This window comes from Myotis brandtii, unplaced genomic scaffold (genome assembly GCF_000412655.1).
Source record: "Myotis brandtii unplaced genomic scaffold, ASM41265v1 scaffold1888, whole genome shotgun sequence".
NCBI lineage: Eukaryota > Metazoa > Chordata > Mammalia > Chiroptera > Vespertilionidae > Myotis > Myotis brandtii.
This window is the reverse complement of record NW_005357024.1, coordinates 114,854-129,610: the sequence shown is the minus strand read 5'-3', so window position 1 is coordinate 129,610 and position 14,757 is coordinate 114,854. Positions and strand designations below refer to the sequence as shown.

At 51.5% G+C, this 14,757-nt stretch overlaps 1 protein-coding gene across 1 annotated transcript in view; it reads right to left on the bottom strand.

Annotated features, from left to right (window-relative positions):
• Positions 1-14,757, bottom strand: part of SEC24D (SEC24 homolog D, COPII coat complex component) — a 61,560-nt gene that overhangs the window by 23,825 nt on the left and 22,978 nt on the right. Inside the window, exons 8-10 of the mRNA XM_005864571.2 lie at positions 6,591-6,729; positions 5,408-5,523; positions 507-631 (exon numbers count right to left, since the gene is read on the bottom strand). Of these exons, the coding sequence (XP_005864633.1) occupies positions 507-631; positions 5,408-5,523; positions 6,591-6,729 (380 nt within the window). The remainder of the gene's footprint in view (positions 1-506; positions 632-5,407; positions 5,524-6,590; positions 6,730-14,757) is intronic.

Sequence of the window (14,757 nt, the reverse complement as noted above, 5' to 3'; positions counted from 1 at the left end):
TCAGGAATGTTGTCACGGATACAAACAAAACTGCTCCTGCCGGGCCAGTCACTCCTCTGCCCACCCGTGGACCTGGGGCCCGGAGGCGGCGGGCACCCACCCCAAGCATCGCTTTCCAGACAGGGTGCTCGTGCTGAGGCGGTGCAGGCTGTATCCTGAGCCTCAGCCTGTGTCCTGAGCATGTCTCCCACGCATGACGGGAGGCTGCCTGCTCCGAGCCTCTCACCAGGCCAGTCCCACCCTAGCCGAGTCTGCACACTCTACCAGCCACCGCTCCCCTGCACCAGCCCTGGCGGCAGGAGAGCCACAGGCCCATCGGAGGGCGAGGGAACCTGGGCCGAGAGCTCCCACCACCCCCAGCAACCTCTGGTTTACGCCTGGAGAATGAGCAGCAGGCTCCCACGCTTCCCCCGCCCACGGGACCCTCCGAGCTTATAAAGGTGGGATGGTCCCTCGCACCACATTTCCCCAGCCTGTGTGCCGACTCCACGCGCGGCGGCGCCTACCTGGGCAGCCTCTCCAGCACGGTCTTCAGCTCTTCGCAGATGAGCCGCACCAGCCCGCTCTTGATGTTGCTGTAGGACACGTCGATCATGAAGATGAAGGCGGGAGGGTTGGGAGGCTTGTTCTTCTGCAGGAAGCAAATGACAGAAACGATTATAGAGCAATGGTCACATGACACAGCACTCGGAGGCCACCAGGTATTTCGCTCACGACTCAGGCCGTGGCCAGGGACTAAGCCATCCCAGTCTCAGGCTATAAACGGCAAAGGCTGTTTCTCTCCAGGCCCGACCCGGTCAGCCCCACATGCTGGGGAGCATCCTGCTGGGAGCCCCGAGACCTGGTGGCTCTGGCTGCCAGTGCCCAGGGGAGCGGGCTGGGGACTCGCTGACAACCTGCCTCAGGGAAGATGAACCCCAAATGGTGCCAGAAAAGAGGACACATGATAATTAGTTCTTGTCTTTGAATCTGCAGTAAAATTGCATTAGTTTCAGATCACCATTCTCAACTTAATTGTACTTAAAAATTAAACTACATTGTTAAATGCTTCCCACTTCCAACGTCTTTATGATAAAGCATGGATGGCGTGGCCTTTTCTCTGTTTAAAATAATCACTTTAACACAAAGCAGCTGCCACACAGACGCTCTGCGGCCCCTCGACTGGCTGGGGTCCAACACTGAGGAAGGGATGTGTCAGCCGACCTTACACAAATATTTAGAAAAGAGCCTCAGGCAATGACTTAGTGATTCACACTAACAGAAAAAATAAAGAGGTAAGGCTAATTTCATTTTAACTTTATCTATATTATAAAAGGCCTGTGGCCCTAACGCCCTAACGATCAAAGACCAGCACGGGTGGGCGGGGCTGCATGATTTCACGCCCTTGGCTTCTAGTAATAAATAATAGAAATGTCTAAAAAGTTGTACTTTAATTGTTTTAATTATAAAATTAATGATAATATCTCAATACTAGAGGCCTGATGCACGAAATTCATGCAAGAGTAGGCCTTCCTTCCCCCGGCTGCTGGCACCGGCTTCCCTCTGGCACCTGGGACCCGGGCTTCCCTCTGGCCACCAGCAGGCGCCCAGGACCCGGGCTTCCCTTGCAGGCCCGGCTTCGTCTGGAAGGACATCCGGGAGGACGTCCGGTCTAATTAGCATATTGCGCTTTTATTATTATAGGTTATCTTACTGATTCATTCTATAAGCACTACAAGGCTAGATATAACATTCTTCTAGTAAAAGTTCTTCATTTGAAGTAAGAGAAAAAGGCCCTGGTGGAGTAGCTCTGTTGGTTAGAGCATCATCCAGATTTGCCAGGTTGCGGGTCCCATCCCAGATCAGGGCACATATAAGAATCAACCAACGCACTGGCCGGTTTGGCTCAGTGGATAGAGCGTCGGCCTACGGACTGAAGGGTCCCGGGTTCGATTCTGGTCAGGGGCATGTACCTGGGTTGCGGGCACATCCCCAGTAGGGGGTGTGCAGGAGGCAGCTGATCGATGTTTCTCTCTCATCGATGTTTCTAACTCTCTCTCTCTCCCTTCCTCTCTGTAAAAAATCAATAAAATATATTTTTAAAAAGAATCAACCAACGAATGCAGAAATATGTGGAACAACAAATCAACATTTCTCTCTCCCCTTCCCTCTCTAAAATCAATCAATCAATAAAAAAGAAATAAATAAGAAAAAAGTAACAGGACTTTAAAAAATCATGAACCTGAAAGCCTCCATCCTTTGGCAGATCCAAAATCAGACCAACAAACAAGTGAACGAAATCTACTGCTCTGCACGTGAGCATTTATTGCACATCACTCCTGGCTCCACCTACTCTGCCTCGGACATAGACCTATGCTGATGCATATGGAATGAAAACGATCATTCCCATCGATTAAACTAGAACGCCTTCGTGCCCCCCGCCCCGGCCTGGCCCAGCATCTCCATGGCGCCACCGAACACGTTCCTACAGAAAGCTTCCTGTAGCTCGTTTCCCGTGTGTGCAGAGCTACTTCATCGTTCCTCTAAGTGACATTCTCTTCCCACGCCTCTTTCTCTATCAATGACATCACCACACGCCAACCCAAAGCTTGAGACGTGGGTTAGATCTGACTATTCCCTTCCTTCCCATCATTGAGTCCCACGGGCTAATTCTTTCAAAATGCTCCTTTCACGTTTCACGCATCCCTACTCTTCCCCATCCAACTCTGTCATCTTGTGCCCAGAAACTGTAATGACTTCATCGCTGGCTTCCTTAACCCATTGCTCTACCCACTCAAGCCCCACCCTGGCTCCCACCCTGAGTTCCAAGGTGCGCATTCATAGGCACCTGGCTATGCGACCTGCAGCATGTGCAGCACTTGTATCTGGTTGGCCAGGCCTACCCAGGGCGAGTACCTTGAGATCAGGTTCATTATCTGGCTAGTTTTGGTCTCTCACAGCACAGAGCCAAGTGAGGCAGCCAAAGGAATGTCAAAGTGAAGTAAAACTAAGAGGAAAACGATGTTTTCCTTTAGAAATGAAGGCTGGCTTGGAATGAGCGTTTAATTTCAGGCACTTTACATGCAGACACCACCCGTCAACTCCTACAGGCTGTCCATCACGTGGCAGCGCGGGGGCCTCTTCTCCAGGGGCTTCGTGGTCGGTCTGTGAAGACTCGTCCGCATCTCTGCAGAGCCTGAGAGGGGACAAGCCTCTGTGGTCCGGCCACGTCACTCTCTGTACGTGTGACCCACGTTGGTACTTACACTGCAGCCTCAGTTTCCCCGGCAACGCTGTGCTCACCGCAGGGTGCCCCGTGAGGAGGTCACACGGAACAGAGAGCACGGAGCACAGCGTCGCACGTAGTAAATGTTAAATAATTGTAAATTGGTATTAACTAAACTGAAGTGAATAGGGAAATGTGAGCTTGCAATTCCCCTTTAAGTTCTACACGTTAAAACATACACATATAAATAAAATAAGCTCTTTCCCATCATCCAAATCTGTAAAGCAGCTCACGGTGACACTTAATGTACATTTAAGTTACAATTAAACGGGAAGGCACGTACGGCCTCTTCTATCATGAGCCTCACTTGGAATAGTAAGAGGAAGACAGCTCACACAAACTTCCAGACGCCCCGTTTCTGCTCGGTTCCTTGCCTGTGGCGGAGACTTCCCACTGGTCAGACACCTGGGACACTCCAGATAACAGGGGTTAAAATACGGAGACTCTTGTTCCCAGAAATAGATCTGACTCTCTGCTTAGTTTCTTCTAAAAAAGCATAAAATCAAGATACTGTGGCCTTGGCAGAGGACTGGGGACACAGACAGAGTTAGATTTATGCCACGGTTCCAAAGATCAGCGAGTAAATCCTGCCCCCGAGTCCTGACAGCTTCATCACATTTCATTAGGACATTATGTCCGCCCAGCATCCTCCCATCAACAGCGTCCGAAAGCAAACTCCCCCAAGGCAGCCGATGCTTTAGGACACGTTTTCTCCCTGAAATAAAGCATTTGCACCGAGAATGTTCTTACATTCCCCAAACTATGTTCAAGTGGTACATTTTGAACTAATAAAGCGTTAACCTTTTATAACCAGTTCTATGTGCTGTAGAAAAACAACCCAGACAAAACACTAAAACAAATGCAAACGTTAAATTAAAAACATGTTGAAATCCAAGCAGCTGAAAAGCTTCCAGCTGGAAAACGTGCTTTGTATTTGCACTGAGCGGACGGGGCCTGCGAACCCTCGGCAGCGCTCAGCTCGGGGGCTCTCTCTCGCCCCGGCCTGCGCGCTGCCCTCTCTGGGAGGGAGGCAGGGAGTGGTCAGGGGCTGCTTCTTCAGGTGCACACGTGGCACTGCAGACACACGCTGAAACCTGAACTGGTGACAAGAAAACTTCAAGTCACGGAGAACTTTCCAGCCCTGCCAGGTGCCCATGCTGATGCCACCATCACTGCGCCCGGAGAAGGGACACAGCAGCCCTGGGAACAGGCACGCACCTGCAGAGTCGCTCACTCACTCACTCATCCCACCCCCTGGGCCACGGCCCGCCTGTGCCAGACGCCGTGGCCGACCACAAAGTTAACTGGGACGAGATTCCTGTCCCCAGGGAGATTGGAACCTATGAAGAGGGAAGACACAGATCTAAAACCCACAGGGGTCACTGCTAAAACACACGGACCAAGTTCTATGATAGTGAACGACCACCATGATGACGTCAGAGACAGTTGTTGTGCACGCACACACCCACCCACGTAAACAAAAGCCCGGCCAGGTGCCCGGGAGGAAGCAGGAGTGGGGGGGGGGGGGGGGGGGCATCTCTAACACAAGGATGACCGTGTACAAAGCACAGAGCCTCCAAGGGGGGGCGGATCAGAGCAGGTCGAGTTCTGTAAAGTGAGGACAGCGCTGGTGGTGGTCTGGGCCCAGCCATCAGTGGTCTTATAAGGAAGCTTACATCCCTCAACTTAATGCCTTAGATTAAGGAAGTGGGGGAGCCGCAGGGCCATATTCCAAGGCCGGGATCCCCAGCTGCTGAGAGTCGGGGTTCTGAGGGCCGTTGCTCTCTTGCTCTCATGGGGTCAACAGAGACGGGAGCCCAGAAACATGTCCCTGTCTGCAGCCCACCCTGCGGGCCTTTGCCTGGAAGTGAGGCCTATGGCATGAGATGACAGAGCAAAGAAGGAGGCGGCACTGAGGACCCCCGTGCTCTGCCTGGAGGGGACACAGCATGAAGTCACTGCTTTCTGTGTCTGGCGCGTTTTATAAAACGACCACTGCAGTGTGTGCTGCTACCTCTGCGTGTCCCCAGCCTGGGGCGTGCTCTGCGCCCGTGGCACCGGCATGCTTTGTCAGTTCTTCGCACGTGAAGGTCATCCACGCAGACTGGACACGCGTGCGAACACTGCGTCGGGGACACTCACTCTGCAGTAATCCAACGTGGCCACGAACTCGTAGGAGCCCAGCGACAGCTCTGGCCTTTCGCCGTGGTCCAGCCGCCGGCCAACATGGTCCAGATGCTGGAAGTAGAACGGCGGGACTAACAAAACAAAACGGGAAAGGAAGTCTTTTGTTTTTATAACACAGACTATGTAGTAAGTTCTCAAAATTTATTGTGGGAGGAACAGAGTTAGTAGGAGGGGACAAGTATTTGAAGCTGGAATGTAATATATTCTAAAGACCCACATTTTAAAGCGTTTCTAAAAAACCCCTCCTGACCTCCTACAAGTTGCTGATGACAAGGAACAGTTAGGACGGGGACACTGGAGAGAAACAGGATGCAGGCACTGCTCTCATGGTCACGGCCAAGGCCCAGCTGTCCCTCCTTCATGGCCTTTTGAAAAGCAGTGCTGGCTTTCTAACCATGTCAGCTTTCAGCACACCTAACAGAAGCGCGGTGGTCACTGGGACTGGACTGAGAGCTACAGTATTTGTTACCCGGTAACGAGGGTGCCTCCGCGCGGGGTGCGCACGGCCACCTTCCTGCTTGGGCCGCGGGGCGGCGATGACTGTATTAGGGAAAGACCGCGTGCTCCCATCTCAGCGGGACTCTGGCTTCGGTTCGAATGGCTGAGGGGCTCGCGCTGGCGAGGGCCTGGAGGCCGTCCAGCAGCTGGAGCAGCCAGGAGTCCCCGAGCGCCTGCACAAATATGGCCTGGCATCTGGGCAGCGAGCCCTGCTCCGAGACGGCGGGCTGGCTAGAAGCGCCAGGACCCCCCATGCCCACTGACCTCCTCCTGGGAACCCACAGAGGTGGCTATGCCTTCTGTTTTAGACCAGCAGCTCAGTGCAGCTTCCAGGTGTGAACTACCATGTGGACTGCAATGGGATTGCACGGGTTGGACTTAAAAATAACCTCTGAGGCTTGACTTTCCTACTTTCCTGCTGCATGACGGCCATTTTGTTTTAGAGAGTTTACAGGTTCCTATGCGCACGTGGGTCTCGGAATGTGGGAAGCCAATGTCTGCAAAGATGCGGGACGAGCGGGAGGCCTTAGCAGCCACTTGGCGACACTGAGCTGGGGGGGCTCCAAGCAGCCGTGTTGGGGTGTACGGTGCAGGAGTTTCTAGTTTTTGGAATTCACTTCGTTCACACGTTGGCACTCACCTTCGTTCACGCAGCTGCAGAAGCCGCACTGGAAGCGCCGGCCGCCCTCGATGAACTGCATGAAGGGGCACATGTAGGCTTTGCAGCGGTTGCAGCGCACGGGCCCTGCCTCCCCGTGGTTCACCAGGTAGAGGGGCGTCTGCAGGGAGCAAGTGAAAGAGAACCGCTGGGTGAGGCCTTACCAGGCGCCACAGAAGAGCAGGGCAGCCAGGTGCCCCTCCTGATGCCTCGTGGACTCAAGGCCACACCCCAGCAGAAACGAGATCAATGCCTTTTATCAGCACACACGCACATGCATGTATCTATGTACGTATGTGGGTGTATGATTACCTGTGTGGAGACAGAAATGAAAAAGGGTACTAACACTACTGTGTCACGACCATCCTCAACCCCATGCACCGATCTGCTGTTTGCACTGATACGCACGAAGGAGGGACGGGTCTCCCCGTCCCGCACACAGCGCCCGGGCCACACGCGCTCTCCGCAGAGCTCCACGTGCGCTCACCAGCCCGGCAAGGGGCCGCTGCCTGCCCTCAGCCCAGGCCACATGCCTCACACAGCCCTCTCTCTGGCCGGGCACGCTCTGCCAGAACCGAAAAATAAACATTCCAACGGCTTCTTCCTCGTAAACATGCGTGAAACCGCTGCGCGTCCTTTACGTGCAGCTCAAGTGGAAAGGCGCAGCGTTCGGAGTCTGCCTGCGTCTCAGCTCTTCCGGCTTCAGGCTGAAACCACAGGCTGCTCTTGTTATAAAGCCCCTAAAGAGGACATTATGGAAACGCTTGAGAATTGCAGGATTTGGCACATCAACTATATGTTTGTTTGTTTTTTAAAGAAAAAGAAGCACAAGGAGCAGACTGCTTTTAGTGGAGACTGAAGAGCAGGAGGCAGGTGGGGATGGGGGCAGGTGGGGTTCAGAAGGCCACTTCCGCTCATCCTAGAAAACCGAGAGGTGCTCTGCCCCTGCCCAGATGTTCACTGTGAAGCTAACCCTTTGCTGAGCGTTCGTTCAAAAATGAGTTGTGAGATCTCAGAGCAAGAAAATAAAAATAAAAACAGATTTAGTAGAGTATAGGAAAGAATCAAGGGAAAATGTTTTTAAGTTCAGAATCCTTCCCTCTGCCTCTCCCGCCCCTCCCCCAAAGCCTGCCTGAGGAATCGAGAAATGGGTTGGACTTTCTCCTTTCTCTCTTCTGACCCCTGCATGGGCAGAGCCCTGCTGCCCACGGCAGGGCTGTGAGGAGGACGAGAGGAAAATGCGCGTTCAGTGTAGAGCACTAGCCTGGCACGAACTGCTGGTGAGGGGTGACTGTTACCCACCACACAGTGACCTTTCCTCCCTCGGCACCACTCAGCTCAGGAGAGGGTGTTTAATGACAGGTGATAGGCTTGAGTTTCTAGAGGCCTTTATTCATACAGATTCTGAAATTAGCTAACTTGTTACTGTAAATGTTATTGTAAAAATGATCTAGAAGGAAGGAATCTATCCTTCAGATTTTTGGTGGAATCTAATGGTTAGAAGCTGAGAAGTACAGTAGATTTTTAAAACACGCTAGGAATCTGATTTAAATACACGTATACATTCAAGCAGTGACTTAAACAACGCTTTCCTGTAGATGCTTTTCGTGTGACAGGCATAAAGTGGTAAATGTTTGTCCTGAGGCAGGCAGCGAGGAGTGGGGGGGGGGGGGGGGAGCAGACAAAGCTGTAGGTACAAGAGAGCCTCAGGCAGCCGAGGAAGAGGGAGAGCAGGAGGTCAGAGCAAGTCCATCAGCTGCCCTCGGGCTGCCGTCTGCCCTGCGCCACGGCCTCCAGGACCAGACGCGCTTTCAGAGTTCAGTTTGGGAGAAAGTCTGCAATCTGTATGCATTCCTGTCAAGTCTACTCTTCTCGTCCTTTTATTTTCAAAACACTGGAAGGCCACCACCAACGCCCTGAGAGACTGCAGGGACAACGTCGGATGCAATTATTTGCTAGGCAAAGCAGAGGCAATGCAAGCAAGATGAACCTTATTCTGCCGAAACCGGTTGGGCTCAGTGGATAGAGCGTCGGCCTGCGGACTGAGGGGTCCCGGGTTCGATTCCGGTCAAGGGCATGTACCTGGGTTGCTGGCACATCCCCAGTGGGAGATGTGCGGAGGCAGCTGATCCGTGTTTCTCTCTCATCGATGTTTCTAACTCTCTATCTCTCTCCCTTCCTCTCTGTAAAAAATCAATAAAACATATTTAAAAAAAAAAAAAGATGAACCTTATGCTTGCTGCTAGGATTTACTCAAAGGCAGGCCCAGCCTAAATCACTGTGCAGTTGTCTGCAACTGACACCTAAACATCACAGGCCTGGCAGATGCGGGCCTGCAGACCTGGAGATGGAGTCTAGGAACGAACGAGTCCAGTGATGACTGCTCGGCTGGGAAGCTCACCCGCATTCTGCCCCTTCTCTCTGGGAAACGAGGTGATGGATAGGTAAGGAAGGTCTTCAGACAACGAGGTGACCGCCAGGAATGTTAAAAGCTTTCAAGTGTTTGTTTTCTGGGGGCCCAGGGCGGGCGCAGCGCCTGCTTGTGCAGAGGCTGCTCCGTCTCCAGACGCTGCTGAGCTCCCCAGCAGTGAGCAGGAGCTCACACAGCCAGTCTCCCCTCTCTGCTGGGTTCCCCTGTAGTGTCCACCGCTTTTTGTAAACATCACACTTCCCCAAACATTCTCCCCAAAAGCTGGTCTTTTCCTTATCAAGGACATTATGTCATATTTGCTTCAGGAATATTTTCAGATTTTATAATTTTTTAAAATAAATGTGCTTAAAACCTTTGGCCTCTAGTGCCTTCCTGCCTGCTCCCTCTTTTCTGCGCTTCGCTTCAGTGGACAGAGCGGACACTGGACCGAACCCCCATGGCGATCGCAGTCCGTTCCTGAGGCGGGGCCCCCAGCGTGGACAGGCAGGAGCTGAGCAGGGGAGGGAGCCACGCTGGCTGGTCCTGTGCTTGTGTTTGGATCACCAGGGCTGCTAATTTTAATTAAGATGCTCTAATTGGGTAAAGTGTCTCCTTTTGTGAACGTATAATAAAATCACGGTGGATTTGAGGCCACAAGAGAGAATATAATTCACTGAGAAATGGGCTCAGTGTGAAGATGAAATAAGTGAGTTCAAAACAAAACAGAACAGAACAGAACAGAACACTTTTGGCTACTTTTCCATGTGAAAGAGCAGACAACAATACGTATCAACCAGTAACTTCTTGGGATACTAACGCAATTTTGGAAGTTTTCTTATTTTAATATCAGAGGCCCGATGCACTAAGTTTGTGCAAGGGGCTCGGCCCTTGCCGCCCCCTGCATCTGGAAGGTCGTTCGGCTATCCGGTCTGATTAGCATGTTGCGCTTTTATTATTATTGATAGTATCAGTTTCCTAAGTCTCCCTGCCATTCTCCCAGGCAACCTAACATTTGTGCAGTCGGTACTGGGCCTATGGCCCAGGACATTAAACACAGCAGCAGGCAATGATGTGATCAGCAGTTTAGCTGGGCGTAGAGAGGACAGCGGGGAAATCATCACGAGTAAGAGTTCTCTCTAGCTCAGAGGGCAATGCTCACCGATGGATTTCAGAGCAAGCACCGTGCGCAGAGCGATGCGCACACCCTGCCGGGATCCCGCAGGGAGGCGTGTAACCTCTGTGTTTTTGTCTGGGCAGCTATGTAACTAAGAAAAGTCTTGCCACAGAAATCTTGCACAGAGTCTGTGTTTTAGAGAAGTGATGAGCAGCAAAGGCAGCTAAATATTAAAAGCTGATGAACACAGATCCACTAGGTGGCGCTGTACAGCTAAAAATGAAAACCGTACAATTTCCCCAGTAATAAAATACTCAAGTTAACGATGCCATATTCACTTTATGTAGGTCTAACAGCATTTAACTGAACTTACGTCAGCTATTACCATCACACGATTAAGGAGCTGGACTTGTCTTGAAAAAAGCGTTGACAATAGTTTATGGAGGGAAACCGCGGCCTGTCAGGAGGGCAGCCCCAAATCACAGGAGGTGACCTCACCCTTGTTCACTGATTTTGAAAAGATCCGTGTTCTGCATTTTTAATGTACACTTCTCTCCCCTTCCCTCTTCTCTCCCCTCCGGCCCCCGCCGTCTCCAGGAGAGCCACCGCCCCGGACGTCCCCGCATCGAGTCCACTGGCCGAGGCCGGCAGAGCAGCTCAGCCAGACCCTGCGGGTGACGGGAGAGGCTTCTGGCCACGGTGGCTCCCAAAGCCGATCAGACTTGCAGCAAGAAGACCTGCCAACGTGACATGGTCCCGAGCTGGATGCGGGTGACAGCGCGGGCTGGCGTCGGCTGCGGCTCTGCATGCAGTGCTCTGGGCTGGAGGGGGGCTGCCCCTCACACCTGCCCCAGGGGAGCCAGCGAGGGCCGGGTCCCTGGGGCTGGAGGCGAGTGGGAGCAGGGAGCGGAGCAGGAACAGAGCCCGAGCCTGGGATGAGCTACCACCCGCGACACCTCAGCCGCTCAGACTCTCAGGCCTGAGGCAGAGGGGCGCCCGGGGTGATGCCCGAAGCGAGAGGGAGAGTCGGCAGGGACCTCATGGGCCTCACTGACTGTCACCTCAGCCGCTCAGACTCTCAGGCCTGAGGCAGAGGAGCAGAGGGGTGCCCGGGGTGATGCCCGAAGCGAGAGGGAGAGTCAGCAGGGACCTCATGGGCCTCACTGACTGCGGACGTTTCCACGGGGGAGGGCGGGGCAGCCCACGAGCGTCCACTTTCAGCTTCACCGCGTGTGACTCCTGCCCGCCCCCACGGACAGCCACGGGAGGCCACAGACAGCCACAGGAGGCCATGGACAGCCACGGAGGCCACGGGAGGCCCTGCACAGCGGTCACAGGCCTGCGGTTTTGTTCGAGTTTTTGCAATGACAAGTCCGGCTTGAAAGAATATTTTCCAAATGCCTTTTTTACAATCCTGTCATCCGCCTTCTAAAAAGAAACGGCCTGACAATGGAACACTCTATGTGCCATGTTCATTCTAGGGCTGTATTTATGCTTTTCAGGGATGTTTTCAGTTGGCCCTTGCTACTCTGAAGCTGTGCGTTTTCTTATGTCCAGAAAATTAACCTCCTGCTACTTGGAGTGTTCACGGCACTTGAGAGCATGTTTCCATCCTTTTCTGTCAACATGGCTTCCTGCTGGAGCCAGCCCTCGCCAACAGAGGCTTCTGTTAAGGAAGAGACGGCGTTTCTAGAAGTCATATTTCCCAGGGCAGAGCCGGGCAGTTCCAATCAGTGCGAGCAGGTGAGGCAGGAAGGAGCGGGGCAGGGAGGAGGCTGGGAGGCTGGCCCATGAGCTGAGGAGAGAGCAGGGAGGCCGCGCTCCGCAGAGAGCCTACCCAGGCAGGGCAGCGAGCGGTGGCCGGTGGCCCTGACCCGCCAGGTCTCTGTCTGTCTCTCCTCGAATGAGGTGCTTACTGCATGGCAGTCCCTTATAAAAGCAGACACTGTTTAGAAACAAACGCTCACACCAAGTAGCACTGGGATATTGCCCAGGTTACGGTGTGTAAGACGGTTTCAAACATCCCTAAATCCAGGTGTGAGTATACAATTATAAACCTGATTCTATAAAAAGTATCACAGGAAAATCCACTACCATTTCCTTTCAGAGCCGACAGCTAGGGAAGCGCCACATTTATGCAAAACCTCTGCAGCTTTTCCTGAGCTGGTCTGGGGTGGGAGCCGGCCGCTGAGCCTGCAGGCCCCGCTGTCCCTGAACCAGTGGCTGGTCACTGTCCCTGGGGGGCCTCTCCAAGTGACAGCAAATCGCCTTCTGTGAATGAATTTGCTTTGAGCAAATAGCCAAACGCCATTTGGAGGAAAGACTCAAACATAGGGTCAAAAAAAGTTGAAGAAAAAAATTTAATTAAAAATAAAAAGAAGTGTGCCCAATGCAACAGCATCTGGGGAAATGACTACATTTATTTGTTACTATATATCAGTAGTGAGCTAGAAGGGAAGATGACTTCTTAATCTATCAAAAAATAATAAACGTTGATATGTATGAGCTAATACACATTTTCTATCCTTTTTCCTTAAGAAAGGAGAAATGTTGACAAGATTATATGTTTGAAGTAAATAGAGTTTTTCAAAACTTTTTAAAGCATATAGACAACAGAGGGTGGAAACTTAAATCTCGTTCCCATGTTCCATCTATGATACACTCCAACCCGCCAACGACGGCTCCACTCAGGGTAAGGGACGTGACCTTCGTGTGGACGAGGCCCGTGAGCTGCACACACTAGATTTCATAACGACGGCTCTTCCGTTTTACCTGCATTTTGCAGAAATACTGTTCAAGAAAGCCAATGATGACCTGATTTTTCAAAAATAATGAACATTTCCAAGATTTTAATCTTGTTTTATATGTATGTTTACATATCCTCTCCCCCTTTCTCTCTTACAACATGTAAGCATCTCCACATTTATAGTGTGATGATATTGAAAGGAACAAACATATGCAGAATCTTACTGTCCAGGAAATTCTTTAAGCAACTGTTGCCCTAGTCACAGCTGTCTGTCTGGCAGTGAGGCCCCCAAAGGCTATTTTCCATAAGAGCATGTATGTAGGAAATAAAATATTTTCTTTGATCTACAACCTGGAAATTGAACTAAGTGACAGATGCCTGGATGGAGATGATTCAGAAATGCAGGTCCTGCTCAGCTTGGCTCCGGGTGGCCAGTTCCCTTGCTGACTGTGTCACTCATTCAGATCAAAGAGCATTCATACAAAGTCGATGCTCAACAGATGTTTGCGCATAGATCCCTATGGTGAGAATCTCATCACATTACTTGTCCTCAAAATCCTCGTTTACTTCCACACGTAAACGATATTGTGCCATGAAAGGGTCAAATGTTTATCTAGCGCAGAAATGGCCCAGGAGCTGCTGAAGGTCTGGGAAGCAATAGGTGTCCTACCCTCAGAGGATCCAGTGGGAGAAAGACACATCCAAATGCACAAACACAAAACTACCAACTGTGATGGGGTGTCCGGAGCTGAGGGGTGCACTGTGAGGTGTGTGGCAAACTCTCCTAAGACAGGACCTTGGACTGAAATCTAGAGGTTGAATAGAAATCAACCAGGCTAAAAGGACAGGACACCAATGCCCATGAAGACTGAATGAAACCACAAAAGCTGTACAATCCTATATCATAAAAGGCTAATATGCAAATCAACCAAACAGCAGAATGACCAGTTGCTATGATGCGCACTGACCACCAGGGGGCAGACGCTCAATGCAGGAGCTGTCCCCTGGTGGTCAGTGTGCTCCCACAGGGGGAGCACTACTCAGCCAGAAGCCCTGAGCTGGGCTCATGGCTGTGAGCGCAGTGGTGGTGGTGGGAGCCTCTCCCGCCTCCGTGGTAATTGGACATCCCCCGAGGGCTCCCGGACTGTTAGAGGGCACAGGCCAGGCTGAGGGACCCCACCCCCCCACGCGCCCCAGTGCACGAATTTCATGCACCGGGTCTCTAGTTTATATATATAAAAGGCTAAGTGACTGACCGTCCGCCCGTCTGACCAACCAACCAGTACATATGACACACACTGGCAATTTAAAAATAAATGTTGACTTGTGCATGTGCGATACATGTAAAGCTCTTGCTGGTGCCAATCACACAAGTGTGTTTCGATCTGTCATTGTCGATCATGAATTTGGCTGCTTTTGTTGACATTCAACATGAACCACATTGCAATTTATTCATCAACCACCCAACCGACTGACCGGTAGATATGGCGCACGCTGGCAATTTTAAAATAACCGTTGACTCACGCATGCGTGATACATATAAAGTGCCAATGGCACCAATCGCATGTGTGTTTTAATTTTATACTACTAGAGGCCCGATGCACAAAATTCATGCAAGGAGCTTGGCCCTCACAGCCCTGGTGGCTGCCTCTGCCCTCGCAGCCGCGGCTTCATCTGCAAGGTCGTCTGGAAGGACGTCTGGAAGGTCATTCGACTGTCCAGTCTAATTAGCATATTATGCTTTTATTATTATAAATATTATATATATTATTTTGACATGTAATTTTTTGCAGTAACGTAATTACTGCACGAATCTTTCTTCTGATTAATTTCCTTTCAATGTGCATGAATCTGTGCACCAGGCCACTAGTGTTTATAT